Here is a 22,830-nt window from a genome sequence, read left to right as displayed (position 1 = left end):
TGTGTTTTGTGGGAGAAGGAGAGGATTGTCTGTGTACATGAGGCAATTGTAACATTGCCTCAATATTCCCAGGTTCACCAGTTGAGCTGGAGGACACTAGCAACTGATCCCTCGACATACTAGAAGTAGTAGATAAAGAACTTTCAAAGGACTCCGGGGGAAGTGGGTTTTGGGCTGGTGGGGTACTATCTATAATAAGAGTGCTTTATCAAGGTGCAAGTACTATTCTTGTATAGGAACCTCGGCTGTTCACCAACGTCTCTTATTTGGTCATCAGTTGTAAATACCGGCCAAAACTTCCTAATAACTTCACATACTTGCTTATTGTCAGCAGTTAAACATTTAAGTTGCTGTGATTGAGTTTCAAGATCCAGGCTCTCATGATGATGTGGGTTCAAAGAAGTAGGGACGTCCCTTTCCTCTCCTTAATTCCTGTGGATCATGCTTCAATCTTATATTCTTTCTTTTACAGGATCTTTTACTTACATTTCTCTGTTCTGCTACAAAGTCTTCATTCTCAGTACATAGTCTTGAGGTTCTTAAGACCCGATTCTCAAAGATGTTGTCAAAAATGTCCCGGGTGCATACTCCCCCTATGCAGATAATGATTTCACCAGGTTTCTTTTTTATGAATTCCTGTACTGATACCTCTATCAGGATGCAGATGAATCTTTACATCCAGAAATTCTATGGTCTCTGAAGAATGTTTAACCACAAACTCTAGAAAGATCAGTGCTCTTGTTGATAAAGTTGACAAAAAGGTCCAATTGTGTAGAGCTGCCTCTCTCCAAAGGATAAAGACATCATCCACAAAATGGCTGTAGTACACCCTGCACAGAGTGTCTTCAATCTTGCATCTGTAATGGTTTGGACAAGTGATCAGCCGTAAGCTACCCTCAACGCAGGGAAAAGCCCCAAAATCTTCAACATTAGTACCATTACCCCTCAAGTGAACTCCGCCTTGTTACAAGTAAACATTTTCAACTTAACATTATCTATTCACTTATCCAGCAATCGACTACAGTCAAACCCTGAAGTGGCAATCCACTTTAAGGCATACTTATGGATAAAAGTTTGTCAGAGGGGAAAATAAATAAATAAAACAAACCACTAAGGATCAGCATGCTGTGCTCTACAAGTAAGACAACTGGGGAACCTTTGCTTTTAAATTCTCACACCAAAATGACATTTACTTGCGCTAATAACTACAAAATGTTTAGGGTACCATTCACCCCCATATACAAAAGGACAATGGTAAGGCTTACCAGTATTCAAATCACAATTAAAGCCAAAATGCCATCCCCACTGCCATAAACATTAGTGTGAAGAAATGTTGGCCTACACTAGCAAAACTGGACTGTGCTTGGATTTTTCTTTGGTGGTGGTTGTGGGGTGCCTGCCTTCTTAACCTCGCAATGACAGCAAAAGCCAAGAGGCACAATTGGTAGAAGCTCAACCTACAAGATAAGCAAAGCACAAGATGGACACAAAAAAAAACCTGTCAAAGCTGTAGGTAACAGCCACCTAACAAGGATCCTCTAATAAATTAGTAACTCTTTACAAAACATGTGAAGAGTTGACAGCAGAGCAGTCAATGAATCGGAATCACAAGCTGATGTAGCATACATGTTTGGGCAAACAAGAGTTCAAATAGCATCTCATAATAAACAGTAGACTTACCATGAGGGTCATGAAGATGGACCTCACCCCCATAACAGCATACTGTACATGTACAGAAGTACCACAAACTGACAGACTTCCCCCCAAGGCAACCACAGTTCCCTTAGCAGCTCGAGTACTGTAAAGGTAAAGTTGAGCCAGTGGTCCACACCAGCTCTCATCCAGGGAAAGAGTAATTTAAGCAACCAGCTAGGCTGCACTATTGGACCCCATTTAAAAAGGGATCATCAGCTGTCCGCTGTGGTAGGTATGATGTTGCATTCCACAAACACAGACGAGACAGAGGCCTACTGGAAAATGCCTTAAAGCAGCGACATTAGTGGTATCAAAGTACAGGAATTACACACTGACAACTGGATAAATTCACTCACCCTCTCACTTAATTTAAAATGATACAGGAAACTTGAAAAGGGACCTGCACACCAAGAAACAAATTTAGGTTTTCCAGTTGACCATGACATGACAGGTACCATTATAGCAGAGGACACTACTTTACACATCAACTGAACTCCCCAGCAGACGGCGAGTTAGTACAACTGCAAGAGTTACGCCTCATACCTCAACTTCTGACAAATTATATATAGTGTACATGTATTTTTTTTCAATCATATACAATTTGGGGGGCATCAAAACAGGGCAACTTTTAATCACTACTCCAATTCATTTTAACAAAAGTTTTGTATTAACATGCATTCTCAAATCAAGCACCAATATCTAGCATTTCTGATAAGAAAGAACAGTGGATTTAGAGGCATTTTTAATACCCTTTACAAACTACACTGCTGTCCATCATATGGAATTGTAGTAAGCAGCATAAGGTAATGTAACCTGTAACTTAAGGCATGTTTGACTGATTCTATAGGGCTTCAAGACAGTGAGTGCTACAGCTAGACTTGGGTACAGCCCACGATGGTGTAAACATCGGAGCCAAAACCAAATTGAAATGACCTTCCAAAGACTTTCAAAAGCACACAAAAGCTTCAAAATCTGTTGGAAATACATAAACCCCATCGCCATTGGTTCATGGAGCTGTAACAGCCATTTTCTACCACCATCAATTACAATGAAGTTAAAAGTTTACTCAAACTCCATGCTATCACGATGGCAGTGGTGGCAAATTTCCTCTGAATGGCATCATGAACCAATATTTTTTCAACATCAGCTAACAAGATACATTACTATCCTGCACCAAAAGATTAAACTATATGCTTGATGAAACATGTTAAATCAATCCAAAAGGTCAGGTGGACCCCCTTAGTTAATACCTAAAGCACCGACTTCCACTACATCTGCTCTCTTTGTTATGGCCCTTTAATGGCTTTGCAGGACTCTTTCCACCACCCTTGCCCATCATCCACAGTCTCCAAACTGGTGAGAACCTACTGCCGCACCCCCCTCCAACTCTGGTTCACCCCCATCCACTTCTCCAAGCACCCTCTTCTCCTCCTAATCAACCATGTTGCTTATCTCTAGAGATGGAGCATGTAGTCAACTTTACATTCCACATATACTTCTACAAGCTTTTGTCTGGAGTCAGAAGCTTCCAACAGCTTGACATCCCCTTCCTTACACCGTCTCCAAAACAGGTCTGCCTTTTCTACTGCAACTACTTGCCAAACAGTTATTCATTCACTACCTCAGACTTCACGCTTCTGTTATAATCTTCATCTTAGCTCAGCCTGCCCCTCCTCCTCCATGACATATATAAACAGCCTTTGTGTGGTCTTCCTTATTCCGGTTACAAATCTATTAGCCCTCATCATCTATGATCCCCTTTGGATAATAGTTTTTTTGCCTTGTAATGTTTCCTACCCACTCTCTCACAAGCCACATCTTTTGCTTCATCTATCATCCCTCGCAAAGCCTTCACGTGGACTTCTTCAAACTTATCTATAGTCCTTGTACTACAATTGCTCCCATCAACTCATCCAGACCCCTCCCACCTTTGAATAATCCACTCCCCTAACTTCCCACCACCTTTATAAAATTTGTCACTCTTAAATTTTGGAAGAGGTATGAACCTCTGACACTTTGGGGCACATAAGGGTACAGTCACTGCTGGCCAGCTAAACAGTACTATCATATGGATATCCATAACCATCCAACTTGACCAAAAATCTAACCTATTCTTGGGTCAGTCTTACACTACCTGGATAAACCTCATCAAGTCTCCTGAACCTTATCAAGTCTCATTTCCTTTCAACACTGAAGTATATTTGAAATCACCCAGGAGTAAGACAGGGAAATTCCAGCATCCATTTTTTTTTTTTACCTCTAGTTTCCTACTTGTACCCACACATCTACTTGTGTAACATGTCCACCTGGTTTCCATCTTAAAAAAAAAAAAAAACACAAACATAACATGCAGCCTTCCAACTCTGCACTAAGCACCTCTACCCCTTCTAAGCTTTTGGTCAAGCTGGTCTTTCAGGCAGGTCTCTCCTCCCCCTCCTTGCAATCCCACGTTCCCTTGTCCAATATAGTAATAAGGCAAACCTCCATCTTGCACCAAAAGAGCACTAAATACTACCTCCAAGCCCCTTTTCTTTGCAACCTACCTGACCTGGTATGCTAGCAGCTCAGCTATCTTTTCCAACATGTCAGTCTGGTCAATATTTTAGAACAATGAAATCTTGTTAGAAGCAATACATCCATACACTCCCCACCGTTTATTTCTCTCCCTACAAGAAGGTTCTAGCAGGCTTTTAGTAACTATAGACCAGCCTGTACTTTTTACTGCATTGCTTTGGAATAACACTTAGCTTAACCTCTCACATGTTTATGACAGAAGAACTTTCCCCTGCCTGCATGACACACCAGACCGAGGGCAATTCTTTTCTTCAGTCAAGTATTAGCAAAAATCTTTACAAAAGGTGGCCCTCCGTTACAAAAACATGTAATCTGTGGAACTTGTTTACACTGCTTCTGGTGCAGAAAGAAAGAAATGGCATCAGTGCACAAAGACCACAACAGCTGCACGGTTTTGGTGGAATTTCTTCTACAACAGCAACATCCTAAGGAGGCAGCGTTTTACCTTTGCACACAGTAGAGAGCACAGTCATGATCAAGATTACAGTTTTGACAAGGTGCTGGTGTACTGCAATAAAAAAATATCAAGGTCCAACTAAGTGAAAGAATCTAATGCACAGAAAAGGATCCTCCTCAGAAGAAAAAAAAAAAAAAGCCACAGAACACCAGAATCAAAGCTGTAGCCCTTTTGTACCGTGCTGCACTGTAAAAACAGATAAGAGCTGTAAAATTATACAGCTCTACAATAACTGTTGCACTTTACCCTTGTAAACAATATACATATTTGAGATTAGGGGGGAAAATGTACATCTATTCTTACTGAAAACCCTACGAATAGCAAAACAAATCCAGTTAACAGTTAGTGATGGCCCTGACACCTGTTAAATGCATGGGAGGACAAAATGTCAGTAAAGGATTACAAATTGACAGCCTTAAGGCCACCTACAGGTCACCCACTTTTTGTTCTAGACTTAGTTCTCTAACCTGTCTGCAGTCAAGTAAGGGAACAAGATACCAGTGACACTTTCATGGGATACACCATTTCTCTGGGTATCAGGGGGGTAGGCAGGCTTCATACCTGCCATAAAAATATAAGCACCGATAGGGATTCAAATTAAAGTGGCCAAGAACATACAATATCACATTTGTGTTCCAAGGAGACATTCTTTACCTTTATACAGCTGACAGACTACTCAAAAATTCATGAGGGCTAGGCTACTCCCTAGGTAAATGGCTAACTGGAGGTATAAAGCCACTAGCATGCACCTCAAAGTATAGATTCATCTTACCCATGCCATATCTCCTTTGTTACGCATGCAGTCTTGGGTTTGACACCTTCAGTGAGCGACAGAGCTCCTCTCGGACTTGCATTTTCAGAAACGCAGACAGAAGTTATGCAGCTGAAAAACAGAAACTGAAATATTATTATGCAATAAAGCTTAAGACAATAACATACAAGACCGTGATCCTCAGGGTAACTTTAGCACTCCACTGGCAAGTACAAAAGCAAACTACTTACTTGCCTGACCATGCGGGATGATGCAGAGAATTTTCCAGTGTGACACTAGCCAAAGACACTGAAATATAATGGTCTAAGAGTTGCAGTGCAGGAAACAAGCCCACAACAAAGTCAAACCATAAAACACACAAAAATAAATGACTGCATTACTCACAGTGTTAGGGGCTCAGAAGGTAGACTCAACAATACAGTAAAAAAAAGGACTAAAGTTTCTCAGTAGCATAGTGGTTAAACCTAGTCCACTGGTCCAGAAAAATGAAGGAGTCCCCTAGACCGACAGAACTCGGCTGAGTAGACATAATACATCCCCTACCCACACAAGAGAATGAATGGCATATACATTTTAGATACAAGAGACATAATAATGGAAACTGGAACCTTTACAGATAAATTTAATTTAAACCCAAAATATCCTACAAACTGTTTTAAACGGTAAGAGCACACCACATCTCAAATGAGCAATACAAATACTTTTTGGAAGGGGAGACCTTTCCAGAAACTTTAAAAGCACTGTAGGGTACCTATCACAGGCTAAACATTAATTCTGTCAGCAAAATGCTCAGAAGAAATATAATCCCTCATTTTACAAACGTTCAGAAAGAAACGGCACATATGTTGACTTTCCAACTAGATACACTTTGGGGGCACTGAGGTTACAGATCAAACTAGCATCCAAGAGTTACGACTGCTACAGTACACTCAATAGGGCCCAGATAAAAAATGCAAGCAGACTTTTTACACACACACCTACACACACACACACACACACACACACACACACACACACACACACACACACACACACACGTACGGGACAGAGTCCCCAGCTACCTCTATTCCTGGGAGGCTCTCATGGAAGGACATTCCTGAGCACCATAGAACCAAAAGATGCTCTTCCCCTAGAGGCCAAATCCAATTTGTAATGATTGATGAAGGTATGAGGCGTAGCACAAGTTGCAGCTGCACAGATGTCTTGTAAGGAAGCTCTGGCATGGAAGGCAGCAGAAGTTGCCACAGACCTTGCTGAATGAGCTTTCATGGTAGTAAGCAACGAGATATTACGTTGTGCATAAATGAAGGTCACACGGTCCTTCAACCATCTAGCTAACGTGACCTTAACAGCAGCAGGTCTTAATCTAGGTCCAGAAAAAGTCAAAAATAACTGGTCAGATTTACGAAAGCACCTAGTCCTGTTCAAGTAAAAACAAGTTTGCCTGTGGATATCTAGGGTATGTAGGCAATACTCTCCTCCGTTTGAATGATTGGGAAAGAAAACTGGCAATTCAATGGTCTGATTAATGGACATTTCAGAGATCACTTTTGGCAGAAATGATGGATTAGTTCTCAGAGACACTATCTCTATGAAAAATCAAGTATGGACTCTTAATATATAAAGCTTGAAGCTCAGAAATGAGTCTGGCAGAAGTAATGGCGACCAAAAACAAGGTTTTCCATGACAAAATGCTTGAGGTCGCAAGATGCTGGTTTGAAAGGTGGCATAGTCAGAGCTTGTAGAATTAGAAGTTATGTACTCACCATAACGTTCCATCTGAGTAGGTGACTTCATTCGGATGCAACCTGTGGGTATCGGATCCGAGCCGGCAATTCAAAAGCTTAGGCTCTGAGCTCCTAGCTCCTCCCTCTTACCCATAACCCCTTGCCAAGCCCTGACTGACCTCAGATTGAGTTTGCCTCAAATACTGACCACAGTATACTAAAACAGCATAAATACTCGCTCTATAAAGGTCAGGGGGATGGAGGGGAGGATGGTTGCATCCGAATGAAGTCACCTACTCAGATGGAACGTTATGGTGAGTACATAACTTCTAAATCTGAAGTAGGAAGACTTCATTCGTCTGCAACCTGTGGGACAGAGTCCCTAGCTACCTGAATCTTGGGCGGCCATCATGGAAGGATGTTCCGGAGCACCGCTGAGCCAAAGGATGCTCTTCCTCTAGAAACAACATCCACCTTGTAATGAGAAATAAAAGTATGAGGCGAGGCCCAAGTAGCTGCCGCGCAGATATCATCCAACGAAACACGGGACTTAAAGGCGGCTGACGTAGAAACTGCCCTAGTAGAATGAGCCGTAACTCTCTGAGGAGCAGGTCTGCCTGAAGTGTCATATGCCTGCAATATGCAATTAGCAATCCATTTAGACAGAGTGACTAGACACTGCTTTACCCAGAGCAAATTTAGCAAAGGAGACGAACAGCTGATCTGATTTCCTGTGGCCAGCTGTCCTGTTAATATAAAAACGTAATTGTCTATGAACATCCAATGAATGCAATTTGTATTCCCCTTTGTTTGAATACTTGGGAAAAAAGACAGGCAAATTGATTGACTGGTTAATATTGGATTCAGAAGAGACCTTCGGAAGAAAAGATGGATTGGTCCTGAGGCACACCCTATCAGGGAAGAAAGAAAGGTAAGGCGGTTTGACACAAAGAGCCTGAAGCTCAGACACCCTTCTGGCTGAAGTGATAGCTACCAGAAAGACAGTCTTCCAGGAAAGGAATTTTAAATCAGCAGAAGCTGCAGGCTCAAGGGAGGAGCAGTAAGGGCCTGCAGGACTAAAGACAAATCCCAAGGCGGTACAACCTCCTTGACTGGAGGCCTTAATAAAAACTCCCTTGAGAAAGGATTTGCATAATTTCGCTGTCATAAGGGGAGCTGTGTCCTGTCCAATGTGATAATGCGATATAGCCGCCAATTGTACTTTAATCGTGGAAGAACTGGCCCCTTGATGAAAGAGGTCTGTTAGAAATTCTAGCACCGCAGAGATAGGTGCTGAAAAAGGATCCACCGTTCTCTGCCCTGCCCATATAGAGAACCTCTTCCATTTACTCCGATAAACCTGTCTGGTAGAAGGTTTATGAGCAGCCACCAAAATTGCTCTGACCGGTGAAGAGATACCGGGAGTCCTAATTAAGGTTGGAATTGGAGCAGCCAAGCTGTCAACTTGAGGGTCCAGATTGGGAACTGGCATTCCCAGAGGGTGAGAGATGAGATCCGAAATTGGATCCAGAATCCATGGTGGATTGATTTTGTGAGACCATACGAAGGGGAACCAAGGCTGTCGAGGCCAGAATGGGGCAATGAGAATCATTCTGCTCCCCAAACTGTTGGCTTTCTGCAGAAACCTCTGCATCAGAGGAAGTGGAGGGTAGGCATAAAGGAGACCGGAGGCCAAGCATGCACCAGAGCATCCTCGGGAACTCCCTGGTGGGGAAGTAGAGCGAAGAAATTGTCGCATTTGGCGTTTGAGGAGAAGCAAAAGATCGCAACAGGGTTGCCCCAAACGGCAAAAATCTTCTTCGCTACTTGAAGGTTTAGGGACCACTCGTGTGGAGAAAGGATGGTGCGACTGAGCTTGTCCGCAAGGATGTTGGACTTTCCCGGAATGTGCGTTGCTATCAGAAAGCGTTTGGTGGAAATTGCCCATTAACAGACTCTCATGGCTTCTCGACAAAGGGGATAAGACCTGGTTCCTCCCTGCTTGTTGATATACCAGACTACGGACATGTTGTCTGTCTGAATCGCAATAGTCCCTGTAGGAAGAACGTGGTGAAGTACTTGCAACGCTAGGAGCACCGCCTCATTTCCAGGACATTTATATGCAATGATGTCTCTGTGGGATTCCACGTGCCTTGGACAATCTTTCCCGCAGAATGCCCCCCCCACCCGAGGCAAGAAGCGTCCGTGGTCACTGTGGCTCGGGGAAATGCAGCAAAGGGTCTTCCTGCTAGGGGCTCCGGAGAAAGAAGCCACCACAGAAGGAGTCCTGCACGCTCTGCTGACCGCAATCGGAGCGTTTAGAGACGAACAAAGAGGAGACCACTGAACTTGAAGGGTCCATTGAATAACCCGCATGCGTAAGCGGGCATGAATTAGAAGCGGGATAGCTGCCGCCATAGAACCTAGGGCCCTCAGGACCGAAGCTGCAGTTGGTGACGGTTGAAGGATTGCTGTCACATGACACCTCAGGCTGACGATACGGTCTGGGGTGAGGAAGGCTCGCATTGATCTGGTGTCTAGTCTTCCTCCTATGAAATCTATAATTTGAGTTGGATTCAGGAAAGATTTCTCCCAGTTGATCGTTTTGCCCAGCCTTGGTGCTAGTTGAAGGAAGTAATCCCTGGCTGAGCACAGAAGATGCCTTGATGATGCAGTCAGGAGCCAGTCGTCCAGGTACCACCAAAAAGAACCTGGAGTAAAACCCTAATCCGGCTTGATCTGGGGGGACGCGCTGGATGGCTCTTTTTTCTAGCAGCTGCTCGATTTCGAGAGCTGCCGCCTCCCTTTGGTCGGGTGGAACATCTGGGAGGCTGCGAGATTTGGGGATCTTGATTAGGGGTATTGAATATCCTCTGGATATGAGTCGAAGCACCCAACTGTCTGTTATGGACTCCCAAGAAGTCAGGTGCATCGAAAACCGCCCCCCGACTGCCTCCAGAGACGGACAGCCGGGCAACCCTTCAGGGCTGCTGCGTGGGTCTCAGAGAAGGGTTCTCTGGACCCAAAATTGCCAGGAGCCCCCCTGCCTCTGGCACGACGACCTCCCCGTCCTCCTCTGCCACGGAAGGACTGGTTATCCGGAGCAGGTTGGGACTGCTGCGACTTCCGGAACCACATCTTCTTCTGTCCCTTTTGGTTCTTAGAGAAGGACCTCTGGGGAGCTGAGAAGCGGACTCCGACAGCAGACAGCGTCTTCCCGTCCTTTTCGCTCTGGACAAGTGTCTCGCGAACAGTCTTGCCAAATAAGGCAGAACCATCGAAAGGGGCATTCGCGAAGGTTGCCTTAAAGGGCTCAGCAAAATCACAATGGCGGAGCCAGGCCTGTCGCCTCATGACAAGGCCTGCTCCGCTGGCTCTAGCGGCTCCCTCAGTAGCATGAGACAGCAGCCGCATAGATGTATTGGATACAGATCTGAGAGTGGCCATTCGGGTGGAATAAACCTGCTTATCCTCACTCGAGATGGACTCCGGGGGAGATGCAGCGTACTCTTTAATCAGATCTCGCTGCATCCTAATGACGTGCCATGTAGTTCAGCTCTCAAGGAGAAGGTCGCTGAACTAAACACTCGCTTCCCAATTCGATCCATCGAACGGGACTCCTTGCCCGGAGGATGGACGGAGGGACTCTCCTGGGCCAATTCCCTTCGTGGCTGCAGCCATCATCATGGCATCTACTGGGGGACCCTTACTCCAGTGGGTGCGGTCTGATGGAGGAGAAAGAATGCGGTCCGGGCGTTTTGGGATAGGCTCAATGGTGTCCGGATCCTTCCACGCCCTGATAGATATAAGATCTACCAGGGGTCAGCAGGAGGACACCCAAGAGGTAGAAGGGCCCGCCTCGAATGCCTCCAAGAACACAGACTCGTCCGAAGAAGCCTTGGGGGCAGACCACCCCTGATCCTTAACATCTCCATGATGTCTCCAAATGAGACGTCCTCAGGGGTGACCTAGGGGAGCCTTCCCTTCATCCAAGTCCGTGTCTTCAGTGACGGACTCAGGGGAGTCCATGTGCCTCCTCTTGCACTTGCGCTTCGAGGTACTTCATCGGGGGGGCTGTCCGAGGAGTACTCTTCAGCAGATGGATGTTCCAAGGGAACCACTTGGGACATCGAGGCGGGCTGTCCCTGGGACCGGCTGGTGGGGGCCTGGCCCAACTGCAATGGAGTGCGGGATGGAGCCGTGGCAGGGACTGGGGGTCCGGATGTCCTCGACAGTGCCCTTTCCATAACGTTGAAAGCCGAGGGGGAGCCAGCTTCTCTAAGCCCCGAGCCGACCCCCACTCTGATCCGACGTGACGGATCGGAGTCGGAGCGAAACCGCCGGATCCGAGACCAGTGTGCCCGACCTGGACGGAGCCGAAGACACACCAGCTCCCTCGGATCCGAGGCTCGGCCCTCGGCTCGAGAGGTCGGGTCCGGTACCAAGCACTCAAGGGATGGGACGGATCCGAGTGCGCCGACCAATCGGATCCGACCCACCCCGGATCCAAATCTGCACGGCGCCGAAAGCTCGAACCCGTGGTATGGGTCGGAGAAGGAGCTACGGGCGAAAAGGGGTCAAGCCCTCCCGGTTGGGGGCTAGGAGCACTCCCATTTGCATTTGGGCCTGGATGAATTTCCTCATCATCCGGTCCATATCAGCTTCGCTCATCGAAAAGTCGATCTAGAGGAGGCCACCGCGGACCTAGAGAACAGTCTCGGTGACCTCCTGGAAGGGCTAGCCTCCTCCTCCTCGGGTCCAGGAGAGAACCGAGGGAGTGGAGCCGAGGAGGAGGAAAGCTAGAAGGCACAGGGGAAGCCGCTTAGATGGAGGAGCCGAGCTGGAAGCTTGGCTCTCCTCTTGTGGTGCTTCTCCTGTGCCTCTCCTTCTGTCTCTCCCTACTAGAATCCTTCCTCCGGCATTTTTAAGGGAGGTTGAGTCCCAGCCGGAGGGGAGAACTCACAGCAACAAGTTGCTGACTGGAGGGCAGAGGCGAAGCAGTAACTGGGGTAAAAGACCCGCCAGCACTAACTTCGACCTCCGTTCCCTTAAAGCCCGGGGGTTGAACCCTGCACAAATGGTACAACCAGAAGACAGGTGTTCAACCCCCAAGATGAACGCACCGAGTGTGGCCATCTGCTGGGGACAGCTTATGGCCACACTCGGTACATTTCGAAAAGACAGCCTTAGGGGCTTCAGACATAACACCTAAGGCCTAAACACACACACACACAAACAAACTACGAAAAACCCGAGAAAAATTAACTAAAGAGGGAGGGAAAGCCTTAACCACACTCAACACTAACTATATTTGTAACAAAAAAAGAGAATTTGAACAATTTTCCTGTCAGAAAACTACTTATCTCAAAACCACGCCAGGAGCTCAAGAATTCCGTTGCTTCTTGAAAAGCGGCAAACGAAATCTGAGGTCAGTCAGGGCTTGGCAAGGGGTTATGGGTAAGAGGGAGGAGCTAGGAGCTCGGAGCCTAAGCTTTTGAATTGCCGGCTCGGATCCGAGATCGGATCCGATACCCACAGGTTGCAGACGAATGAAGTCTTCCTACTTCAGATCTAATGATAAATCCCATGGTTGAATAGGTTCTCTAAAAAATGGTAGCTTCAGATGATTCACACCTTTTATGAAGGTCTTGCACAATTTGTGGGATATGAGGAATCTTGGGACACCCTCATGAAAATTAGAAATTGCAGCCAAATGAACTCTAATGGTAGAAGCAGACAGACCCGATTGGAGGAGGTTGGCCAGATAATACGACACTGGTGCTGAGAAGGGATCTACTTGTTTATCTTTCAGCCAACAGGTAAATCTTTTCCACTTGCTCAGATAAGCAATTCTAGTGGAAGACTTAGGAGATGCAATGAGAAATGTCACGTACTGGTAAAGAAAGATCATTCTGCCCGGCAATCAAGGGAATTGGAGTAACCAAGCAGTGAGCTTCAGGCTGTACCAAGTTGGGATGAATCAGGTTCTGTGGATGCTAGATCAACTCCGGGGTTGGAAGGAGAATCCATGGTTGATCTAGTAGGTGAAGCCAAAGGAAGGGGAACCAAATCTGTCGAGGCCAATATGGTGCTAGGAGGATCACCTTGCTCTTCAACCGAAGGGCTTTCTTCAGAAACTGGGGAATGAGGGGAAAGGGTGGGAATGCGTAAAGAAGACCAGAGGGCCAAAGAAACTGGGGAATGAGGGGAAAGGGTGGGAATGCGTAAAGACGAGACCAGAGGGCCAATCGTGGATAGAGCATCCCTGGGTGATTGTCCCGGAGGGACGAAGTAGTTGCTGCATTTGTAGCTGGTCGGGGATGCAAAGAGGTCGCAGCAAGGACGGCCCCAGCAGTGGAAGATCTCCGCCACTATCAAGGGATTCAGGGACCACTCGTGAGGTTGAAGAATGCACCTGAGTCTGCTATCACGTTGGAACTCCAGGGAATGTGCGTTTCTATAAGAAACTGGTTGGTAGCCATCACCCATTGCCATATCCTCATGGCCTCTCGACAAAGGGGATAAGATTTGGTTCCACCTGGCTTGATGTACCAGACCACCTCCATGTTGTCTGACTGATCGCAATTGTCCCAGCCGGCAGCACGCCAGAAGCACCGCCCTCAGCTCTAGAACATTTATATGCAGATGGGCCTCCAGTTCGGACCAAGCCCTTGTACCGTCTGCCCCTGACATAACCCCCCCCCCACCCAATCAGGGAGACGTCCGTGGTCACTGTATCCCTTGGCTGCTGGGGGGAGAAGGGGCGAGACCACTGTAACAGATTGTGCGTCATCCGCCAATTTACATTTGTTTGCACCTGTGGGTTACTAGATTCATGGCCGAAAGAGGATGCTGAAAGGGATACCATTGGGTGAGCAGTAGCCACTGTAGAAGCCTCATGTGAAACCTGGCCAGGGGGACAATGGTGATGGAGGCTGCCATGGAACCCAACAGCTGTAGAACCGAGTGAGCCGTGAATTTCTCCCTTGAAAGGATTGGAATCTGTTTTATCCTTACAATTCTATACTCTGAAAAGGCAGCTCTGCAGTTTTGTGTCCAAGATGACCCCTATGAATTCTGTCGACTGAGATGGGGTAAGATTGGATTTTTGCCAGTTTATGGTTATGCCTAGCCTTTGTGCAGTGAGGAGAGAGATGCCAGGGCTTCTTCTAATAGGATGTCTGGTGGGGGCGGAAATGAACCAGTCGTCCAAGTATGGAAACACCTGGAATCCTTGAAGTCGCAAATGAGCTGTGACAACTGCCATACACTTTGTGAACACTCTGGGGGCTGTAGAGTGTCCGAAGGGCAGCACTCGGAACTGGTAGTGACTGGCTCCTACAAGGAAGCGCAAAAATCTTCTTGATGGCCTGTCCAATGTGGTAGTATGCATCCTGAAGATCTATAGAGCACATCCAATCGCTTTTTCCAAAAGCGGGAGGATAGACTGTACCGTCACCATCTCAATACCACGGAGATCCAAAATTGGTCTCCAGGTCCCGGTTTTCTTTGGCACCAAAAATAGTCTCGAGTAGAATCCGGATCCTATTTGGTGTGGAGGGATTATTTGGACGATTCTCTCTTAGCAGCTTTTCCCATCTCGAATGCTGCTTCTTCCCTTTGACTGGGTGGAACGTCGGGAAGGTTTTTTGAAAGACGGGACAAAGATCGAAGGGGATATGATCACCTCTTGTTATAATCCTTTGTACCCAAGAATTGGTGGCGATGGTTAGCCAGGCAGAAGGCTACAAGGAGAAACGTCCCCAAACCTCTTCCAGAGGAAAGGAGTTGGGCCGCTTTTCAGGAGCGCTGGTAGGATTGGCCAGGGAAAGAAAGAATCCCTGGAACCCTGGTTACATGGACCCCCTCTGCCCCAAAAGGAGAGTCTTCCCTGAGAGTTTCCCCCTCTGCTTCTAGGGGAGAACTCGTCCTGTGTGTCAAGGAATGGACCCAGAGACTTCTTGAACTATATCTTCCCACTCTTTTGGTTTTGGGAGAAAGCACGTTGAGGGGAAGAATAACTGACACCTACGGCAGAAAGGGTCTTACCGTCCTGTTCACATCTGGCCAGTGTGCTTTTAACTTTGGGTCCAAACAAGGAGGGCTCAATGGGAGCATTAAGAAAGGAAGCCTTAAAGGGTTCCGCGAAATTGCACAAGTACATCCATGCATGTAGTCTTAAGACCACAGCTGAACCCACTGCTCTAGCTACTACTCCTGATGTGCGAGATATCAGTTGCATAGAGGAGTTGGATATTGACTCAATGGTAACCAGCTGAGAGGCCACTGTCACAGACCTCAGACATTGCACCAGCCAAGGTTTCAGAGGGCTCAGAAATCTGATCCCTTTGAAGCCTGGTAAAGTGTGCCATGTAATTCAGGGACCCGATAGTAAAAAAGTCGCTGATGCAAAGGTGCACTTCCCTATCCTGTCCAGGGCCTGGGACTCTGTTAGGCGGATGGACAGTCTGGCTTTCTTCTTCTGCCAGATCTTTTTTTGTTGCGGCCGCCACCACCAAAGCATCTACATGAAGACCTTTTGACCAATGGGGATCTGCAGCAAGAGGGGACAAAAATCTTATCTGGCCTCCGGGGAATAGCTTCGATGGTGTCAGGAGCCTTCCATGCACACTGCACGATAAGCCGGACAATTTCAAATCGGCAGGTGGAGTAACCCAGGAGGTAGGGGGCCGGGTGCGAAAAGCCTGCAGGAACACAGATTCCTCAGAGGTCGGATTAGAGGACTGCCAGTCACCTCATTGTTTCAGGATCGAGGATATCAAAGGATACCTCAGAGGGTGACCGAGGCGATCCTTCCCCCTCATCAAAATCCAGTCTTCAGTGAGTGACTCTTCTGCGGAGTCTATGTGCTTCCTCGTACACAAACTTTTCCGGTGAACTTCCTCAGCGAGAGAAGCTGGGGAAGACAGGTTTCCTGTGGGAATATGTCCCAAGGCCCTTGCACCCGGTGAGACTTGTGAATCCAGTGTACCAGCGGAGGGATAGACAGTTCAGTATTGCCAGCAGCAGCGAAAGCCTTAGTCAGTTGGAAGGCTGGTCCACCTGAACAGGAGTGAATGTCTAGGACAGGGTCACCCCTCCCCTAATTGGCTCAGCCTGCCGACCCGGAGTCCCTGGATGGCTGTGGAGCAGCAAACTATGCGTGTCACAACCGACATCCTGGGTCGTAGCAAAACTTTCCTGCCACGAAGGCAACTGCGGTTCCTTAGCAAACTATGCGCGTCACAACCAACATCCTGGGTCGTAGCAAAACTTTCCTGCCACGAAGGCAACTGCGGTTCCTTAGCGAGATCCATAAAGGGAACTGCAGAAGGGTAAGAATGTGCTATATCCATGGACTTCAAAGGCAATGAAGGAGGAGAATAAGAAGGGGTCTTTGGAGACTGGTGATCACCTCCCAAGGAAAGATAGTTCATGGGGGGGGGGGGGGGGTGTGATACTTCTGGCCAAAAGTACCTGGTGGGATACCTCTGGCCAAAAGTACCTGGTCCACAAGACGCAACACGTTCAGAAAGGCTTCTAGTGGACCTCACAGAAACTGAGGGAGAAACAGGCCTGTCCACAGAAGAGGCAAACTCGGTGCCGAGAGAGACTGGACTACGGGAGTCTGCATCGAAGTCATCTGTGCCAATGTCATGGTCTGCACCGACACAGGGATCGGTGCCAAAGTGGTTGTCGGAACCGATGATGGAACAGACAAAACTGGAGTCAATAATAAGGTTGTCTGTTCAAAAGAAGATCTCTGAGCCGACGTGGTCAGGGTCTGCGCCGACTGAACAGTCGGTGCCGATACAGTGGTAATAGTCTGAACCAAGGAGCCCCTCTGTGCCGATACAGTGAAGGCTGCAGGAGAAGACTGAGCAGAGATCACTAATGGAGCCGAAGGTCTAGGCACCAAAAGCACTGGGGCAGACTGAGTGAACTCTGGGAGCCGAAACTTAAGCCTTTTTAGGTCTTGGTTGGTGTGAGTCCCCAGCCGGGGACGAAGGCAAAGATTTAGCCTTGGCAGGAACATCCAAGATTTTCTTATGGGCTCGGGTTGAGGCCCAGAAATATCCTCTAAAAAGGGAGAGTTAAGAAGCCCCTTCAGTAACAGCTTGTTTTTCCTTTCTAACAAGGTTCTATCTGAAAAATTCTCACAAATATTACAGAGCAGCTCAAACAAATCAGACACCCTCAAACAATAAAACGCACAAAGTGTGCATCAGAAGTACGTAGTGTGTGTCCACAATCAGAACACCGTTTAAACCCCGAACTACCTTTCTCATCTGCCATAATAGCCAAGATAGAAGAAAAGGGTACCAGCAATGGTACAAAAGAATACCCTAAGGTAAGGGGAAAAGGGAAGAATTACCAACGATGGTAAGGGGAATTTACCTTGCAGTAAAGAGAGAAAGAAAAACCTGAAGAAAGTATGATCGCTAGATGCGATAGGGTAAGAGACAATGAAATAGTTTATTTTACTTCTGTCAGAAAAGTTTCTATTAAACAACTATACTTAGCTCAAGAGAAGCAGCTTGACACGACCGAATGGCAACGCGGCAAACGAAATCTGAGGTAACAGGGAGAGGGGGGGTTGTGGGTAAGTTTAGCTTGAGAATTTGAAGCGGACGCAATCTTGGAAAATGGCCGGCTCTGTTCAGAGGTCAAAACAGATACGCAAGGAATGAATGAGGATTAACAATATCAGATTCAATTTTCCATGAACTTAATTTTGATATCGGAGCAAAGTGACACCATTTATGAAGCGCCACTGAAGACATATTTATAGGTTCACAGGCGTTTACTAGGCGAACAACCACAAGGGCCTTTTTAAGCCTAGCCATGCATCCCAAATCCGACTAGCTCCAATATCCCTGATAAGTGTAAACATGGGCCTGGGAGATGAACCACCTACAGGTTACCAGTTTGCATCAGACACGTAGGTGCCAAACCAGGGATGAATTTCCAGTTTCCCCATATACTTGTCCAAGTTGCACTTTAATTGGATTAAGAACTCTGCTTCACATGGATGGGGAGCCTGTTCTATACACGGGGTAGTCTCTGGGATACATACCTCTCTCTCCAGCAGGTCCTATTTATATCGCAGACAAGGTTTAAGTCTTTAGAATGGGCAATTTTGGTACGGTTTGTTTTGTGGACATGCAAGAGGTCCAGAGTGGGGTCTGACTATGCCCTGCATGCCAGGCATAGATCTCCTCAAAAGTCTGTAGGAAACAGAACACAAGGATAGACCCTTGAAACAGTCTGCATAGGAAATATTACTTATGTCCTGTATTCTTTTATGAGGAACCCCTGTGGACATCCCAGTTGTTGGACAAGCCTGGTTAGGCACATACCAAAGGGTGCATTGTACTCAATGATAATGAATGCCAAATGCAGTGGAACAAGGACTTCTTGGACTTTGATTTTCTCACCACTGTAGACACATGACGATCAAAGGCTAGATCACCACGTGTGGCACAAAGTCCCAGACTACTGGGTCAAATCTAAGGGGTGTGGTGTCAATATGACAGTTACCAGGGATGGAGGACTTCCCAAAGGATATTCTTGGCAGTTGTAGTCCATGACCAGTTGTTTTGTCTGTGCCAGCCCCTCCTGGAGAAATTGCATGTCAGTGTGAGACTCAATGACCACTCCTAATTTGCAATCTGCAAATTTAGTCAGCCAGTGACCACAGACATTGGCCTTGACTTCTGAGAATAAATGCCAAAAAGGAGCGTTCTAATGACTTGTGACTGGCCTCATTGTAGAGGTGGACTCACCAATTCTAACTTCCTGGGTCCTGTGAGCCAGATGGCTATCCACTGGGTGATATTCAGGTTTGTACTAAACCTCTTGAGGCAGTGAACAATGCCAGAGTGGGGTACTCTGTCAAATGTCCTGGCCAGGTCAAGGTAGGTAAGTGTGAATGATTCTGCTCTCATCCATTGCTTTGGTGAGGTTCTCAAAGTCATCCACCAGACTGAGTAAGCATGATCTGCCCTTTACGAAACCAAACTGGGTTGGGTAAAGTGTCTGGAGGTTTACGACATCTCTACTGATCATCTCATGACAATTCGTTCCATGGCTTTACATACAAGACTAGTGAGACTTTTAGCTGCAGTTTCCAGGGTCTGTAGATAGCCCACCTTTTGTGCAGAGGGATGACTGTTGCCTTTCTCCATTCATGAGAAACGAAGCCTGTTTGGAGGCTACTGTTAGCAACTCCAGAGGCCCTGATAAGTAGTGTTTCATGCTATTTACAAAGGCATCCTGGTATATTATCTGCACCCATTGATGCAGCGTCCTTGGTCTTAGACAGCATTAAGGACCGGTTCCCTAATGACAGTAGGAGAGTTATATTTGATGACATATCCCGAAGGAAAGAGGAGTAAAGTTGGAGCTGAATTTATCAGCCAGGAGGTTTGCTACATCTTCTGTCTCTGTATAGGTGGCTCCATTTACAATGGGCTCTGCACACAATTATGTACTGCCTTTGAGGTTGCGGACATAACTAAAAAAAATGCTTATAAGGACTACTCTCCAAAATCTGAAGTTTTCCGATTCATTCATTCCAAGAGGTTACAATTCTACAACCACATCTGTAAAATCCATTCTGCGAGACTGTTACACACTGAACGGCAACCCCATGGATCCGCCCGCCACCACCCAAGTCAATCTCAACTGTGGTAAGAGGGAATCCTGCTACACTGCGCTTGAATGGGCCATGACACCATGGGAGTTTAAAAAAATAAAACGCACAACTCTTGCTATGCCATCTTTCATTCTACCAAACGGGAGCAAAACCCAAACCCACTGAAAAAAAAAAAAAAAAAAAGTCAACTTTCTTTCAAGTAGGAACACCTGAATTAAGACTTGTAAGCCACCCCACACAAGTCACCTACATAGCAGACATTAACAGGAGAGCTAACCTGCAAGATTCCTGCTAAACGATATTTCTCACTTGTTTTTGCTGATATTAAGTCTGCCACCACATCTCCATCTCTCTCAAAATATATATATATATATATATATATATATATATATATATATATATATATATATATATATATATATATACATATATATATACACACATACACACACACACACACACACACAATTATACATTAAATATATATATATATATATATATATATATATATATATATATATATATATATATATATATATATATATATATATATATATATATATATATATATATCTCCCCCATCATCATCCTCTTTTTTCCCCATTTACATGGGGTCGGGGTATCTTATTAACTGTCGCCAACTCTCTCTGTTTAGTGCCACTCTCCTGCCTTCAACACTCATGCCTGACTGTCGCAGATCATCTTTCATACAATCCATCCACCTCTTTGCTGGACGCCCTCGCTTCCTCTTACTTTCTTCCTGTCTGTCCCAAATCTCCCTCACCAGATTGTCTTCTGCTTTTCTACACATGTACCCATACCATCGTAATCTGTTCCCTTTGATCTTTTCTGCAATTGCAGCTACTTTGGCTTCTGCTCTGATGTCCTCATTTCTTCACCTGTCCCGCAGTGTGCATCCTACCACCTTTCTCAGGCACTTCATTTCCATCACCTCTAGCTGCAACTATTCTGCCTTTACTGCCCAGGTTTTTGTACCATACAGTAGTACTGGTCGCACCACTGTCTTGTACACCTTACTTTTCAGCTTCTTTGGCATTCTTCTGTCAGACTACACCTGATACTCTATGCCAGTTGGCTGCAGCCCCTCCGATTCTAGCTTTGACCTCTTCATTCAGACTACCCTTCTCCTAAACCACCCCTCCCAGATACTTGAAGCTGTTTACCTGTTCACTATCTTCCCATCTATCTCTATTCTCAGCTTCTTCTGCTTTCCCCCCTCCCAGATACTTGAAGCTGTTTACCTGTTCACTATCTTCCCATCTATCTCTATTCTCAGCTTCTTCTGCTTTCCCCAATCTGCTGCCATTACCACCGTCTTATCTGTGCTTAGTTTCATCCATGTGCCTTCAGATTTGCATTCCATTCTCCTATCCTTTGCTGAAGTTCTAGATCAGTCTGCCTGTACTGCCACATTGTCTGCATACAGTAGCTTTGTTGCTCTGACCCCTCCAACCTGTTTGCTGATGAAGTCCATTACCAGTATGAACAGCAGTAGGCTCAAGAGCTGAACCCTGGTGTACACCCACTCCCACTAGGAACCCCTCAGTGAGGCCAAACACTGTTCATACTCGAGTCACTGGGTCCTTGTACATAGCCTGTACTAATTCTACCAATGTTTCTGGGACTTCAAACCACCGCAGTACTGCCTAGATCAGCTTTCTTGGGACCTTGTCATATGCTTTCCCCAAGTCTAGGAAAGCTCAGTTTGACTCTCTCCTCTTGTTTCTTCTGAAGTATCTGTCTCAATGCAAACATCGGGTCAATTGTGCTGCATCCTGATCTGAATCAGAACTGTTCATCTCCCCATCTTACATTCTACTATTCTGCGTATCCGTTTATCAATCACCCTCTCCAGAACTTTCATGCAATGTGGTAGGAGTTTGATGCCTCTGTACTGTCCACAATTGTGGATGTCCCCTTTGTTCTTGTACACTGGCATGAGTATGCTTTTTCTCCAGTCATCTGGGATACGCCTTTCTCCCCACACTGCAATTAGTACCCTCAGGAGCCATTTCTCCCCTAGCTCACCCAGCATCTTTATCATATCTGCTGTGAGCTCATCTGAGCCTGCTGCTTTCCCCGACTTCATTTTCCTTAGTGCTGCTCTTACCTTTTTCTACTCGCATTGTAGGCTGTTCCTGGAGCAGTACTGCTTCTGTGGGGTTTTCTTCATTCAGAAGCTGCTGGAAATACTCCTTCCATCTGCCTTTGATGTCGTGTGGGCTGGTAAGCAGGTTGCTGCTGGAATCCCTTATGAAGGGTGTCTGACTATCTTCTTTATCTTTCTGTCTTTGCCTTGCAACCTGGTATAGTTTCTTTGTGCCCCTTACTGAGTCACTTTCCAGAAGCTGATAAGAGTGCCTCTGATGCCCTAATTTTTTGCTATTGCAACTTCTTTCTTAGTTTGCCAACCAGTAGACCTTCCTAGCTTGGTCAGTCTTTTCAATCTCCCACTTCTTCCTGCACTCCTTTCTTTTGATTACTTCCTGCACTTCTGCATTCCACCACCAGCTTTCCTTATGTACCTTATTTCCATACCCGGCTCGGCCACATATCTTTTCTGCAGTCCTAACACATGCCGTTTTTAGGCGCTGCCACTCTTCGTCAACTCCACCTATTTCCTCCTCTTCTTGGGGTGCTAGAGCCCAGAGTAATTCCTTGAACTGCTGTACTTTCTCTCCAGTCAACTTCCAGGTCTTCAGCCTGGTCTCTGTTGACCTTAGAGCCTTCTCTGACCACTGCTTGCAGCTGATTGTGGCAACTACTGGTTTATGCTGTGAACCGACTGTTTCACTGGGGATGACTTCGCAATCATGGATTCTACCACAGTGCCTTTTCCTTACTAGGAGGAAGTCTACCAGAGTTTCATGTTGGCTACTCTTGTATGTGATCTTGTGACTGTCTTTCTGAACCATGTGTTGGCTTC

General features: G+C 46.3%; 1 protein-coding gene across 1 annotated transcript in view; it reads right to left on the bottom strand.

Moving 5' to 3' along the window:
• The window catches only part of OSER1 (oxidative stress responsive serine rich 1), a 59,386-nt gene that overhangs the window by 5,739 nt on the left and 30,817 nt on the right, over positions 1-22,830 (bottom strand). Inside the window, exon 3 of the mRNA XM_044090085.1 lies at positions 5,499-5,609. Within this exon, the coding sequence (XP_043946020.1) occupies positions 5,499-5,609 (111 nt within the window). The remainder of the gene's footprint in view (positions 1-5,498; positions 5,610-22,830) is intronic.

The sequence above is a fragment of the Protopterus annectens genome, chromosome 12.part0 (assembly GCF_019279795.1).
Source record: "Protopterus annectens isolate FY-2018-M chromosome 12.part0, PAN1.0, whole genome shotgun sequence".
NCBI classification, from domain to species: domain Eukaryota; kingdom Metazoa; phylum Chordata; order Ceratodontiformes; family Protopteridae; genus Protopterus; species Protopterus annectens.
This window is presented reverse-complemented; position numbering and strand designations above follow the sequence as displayed.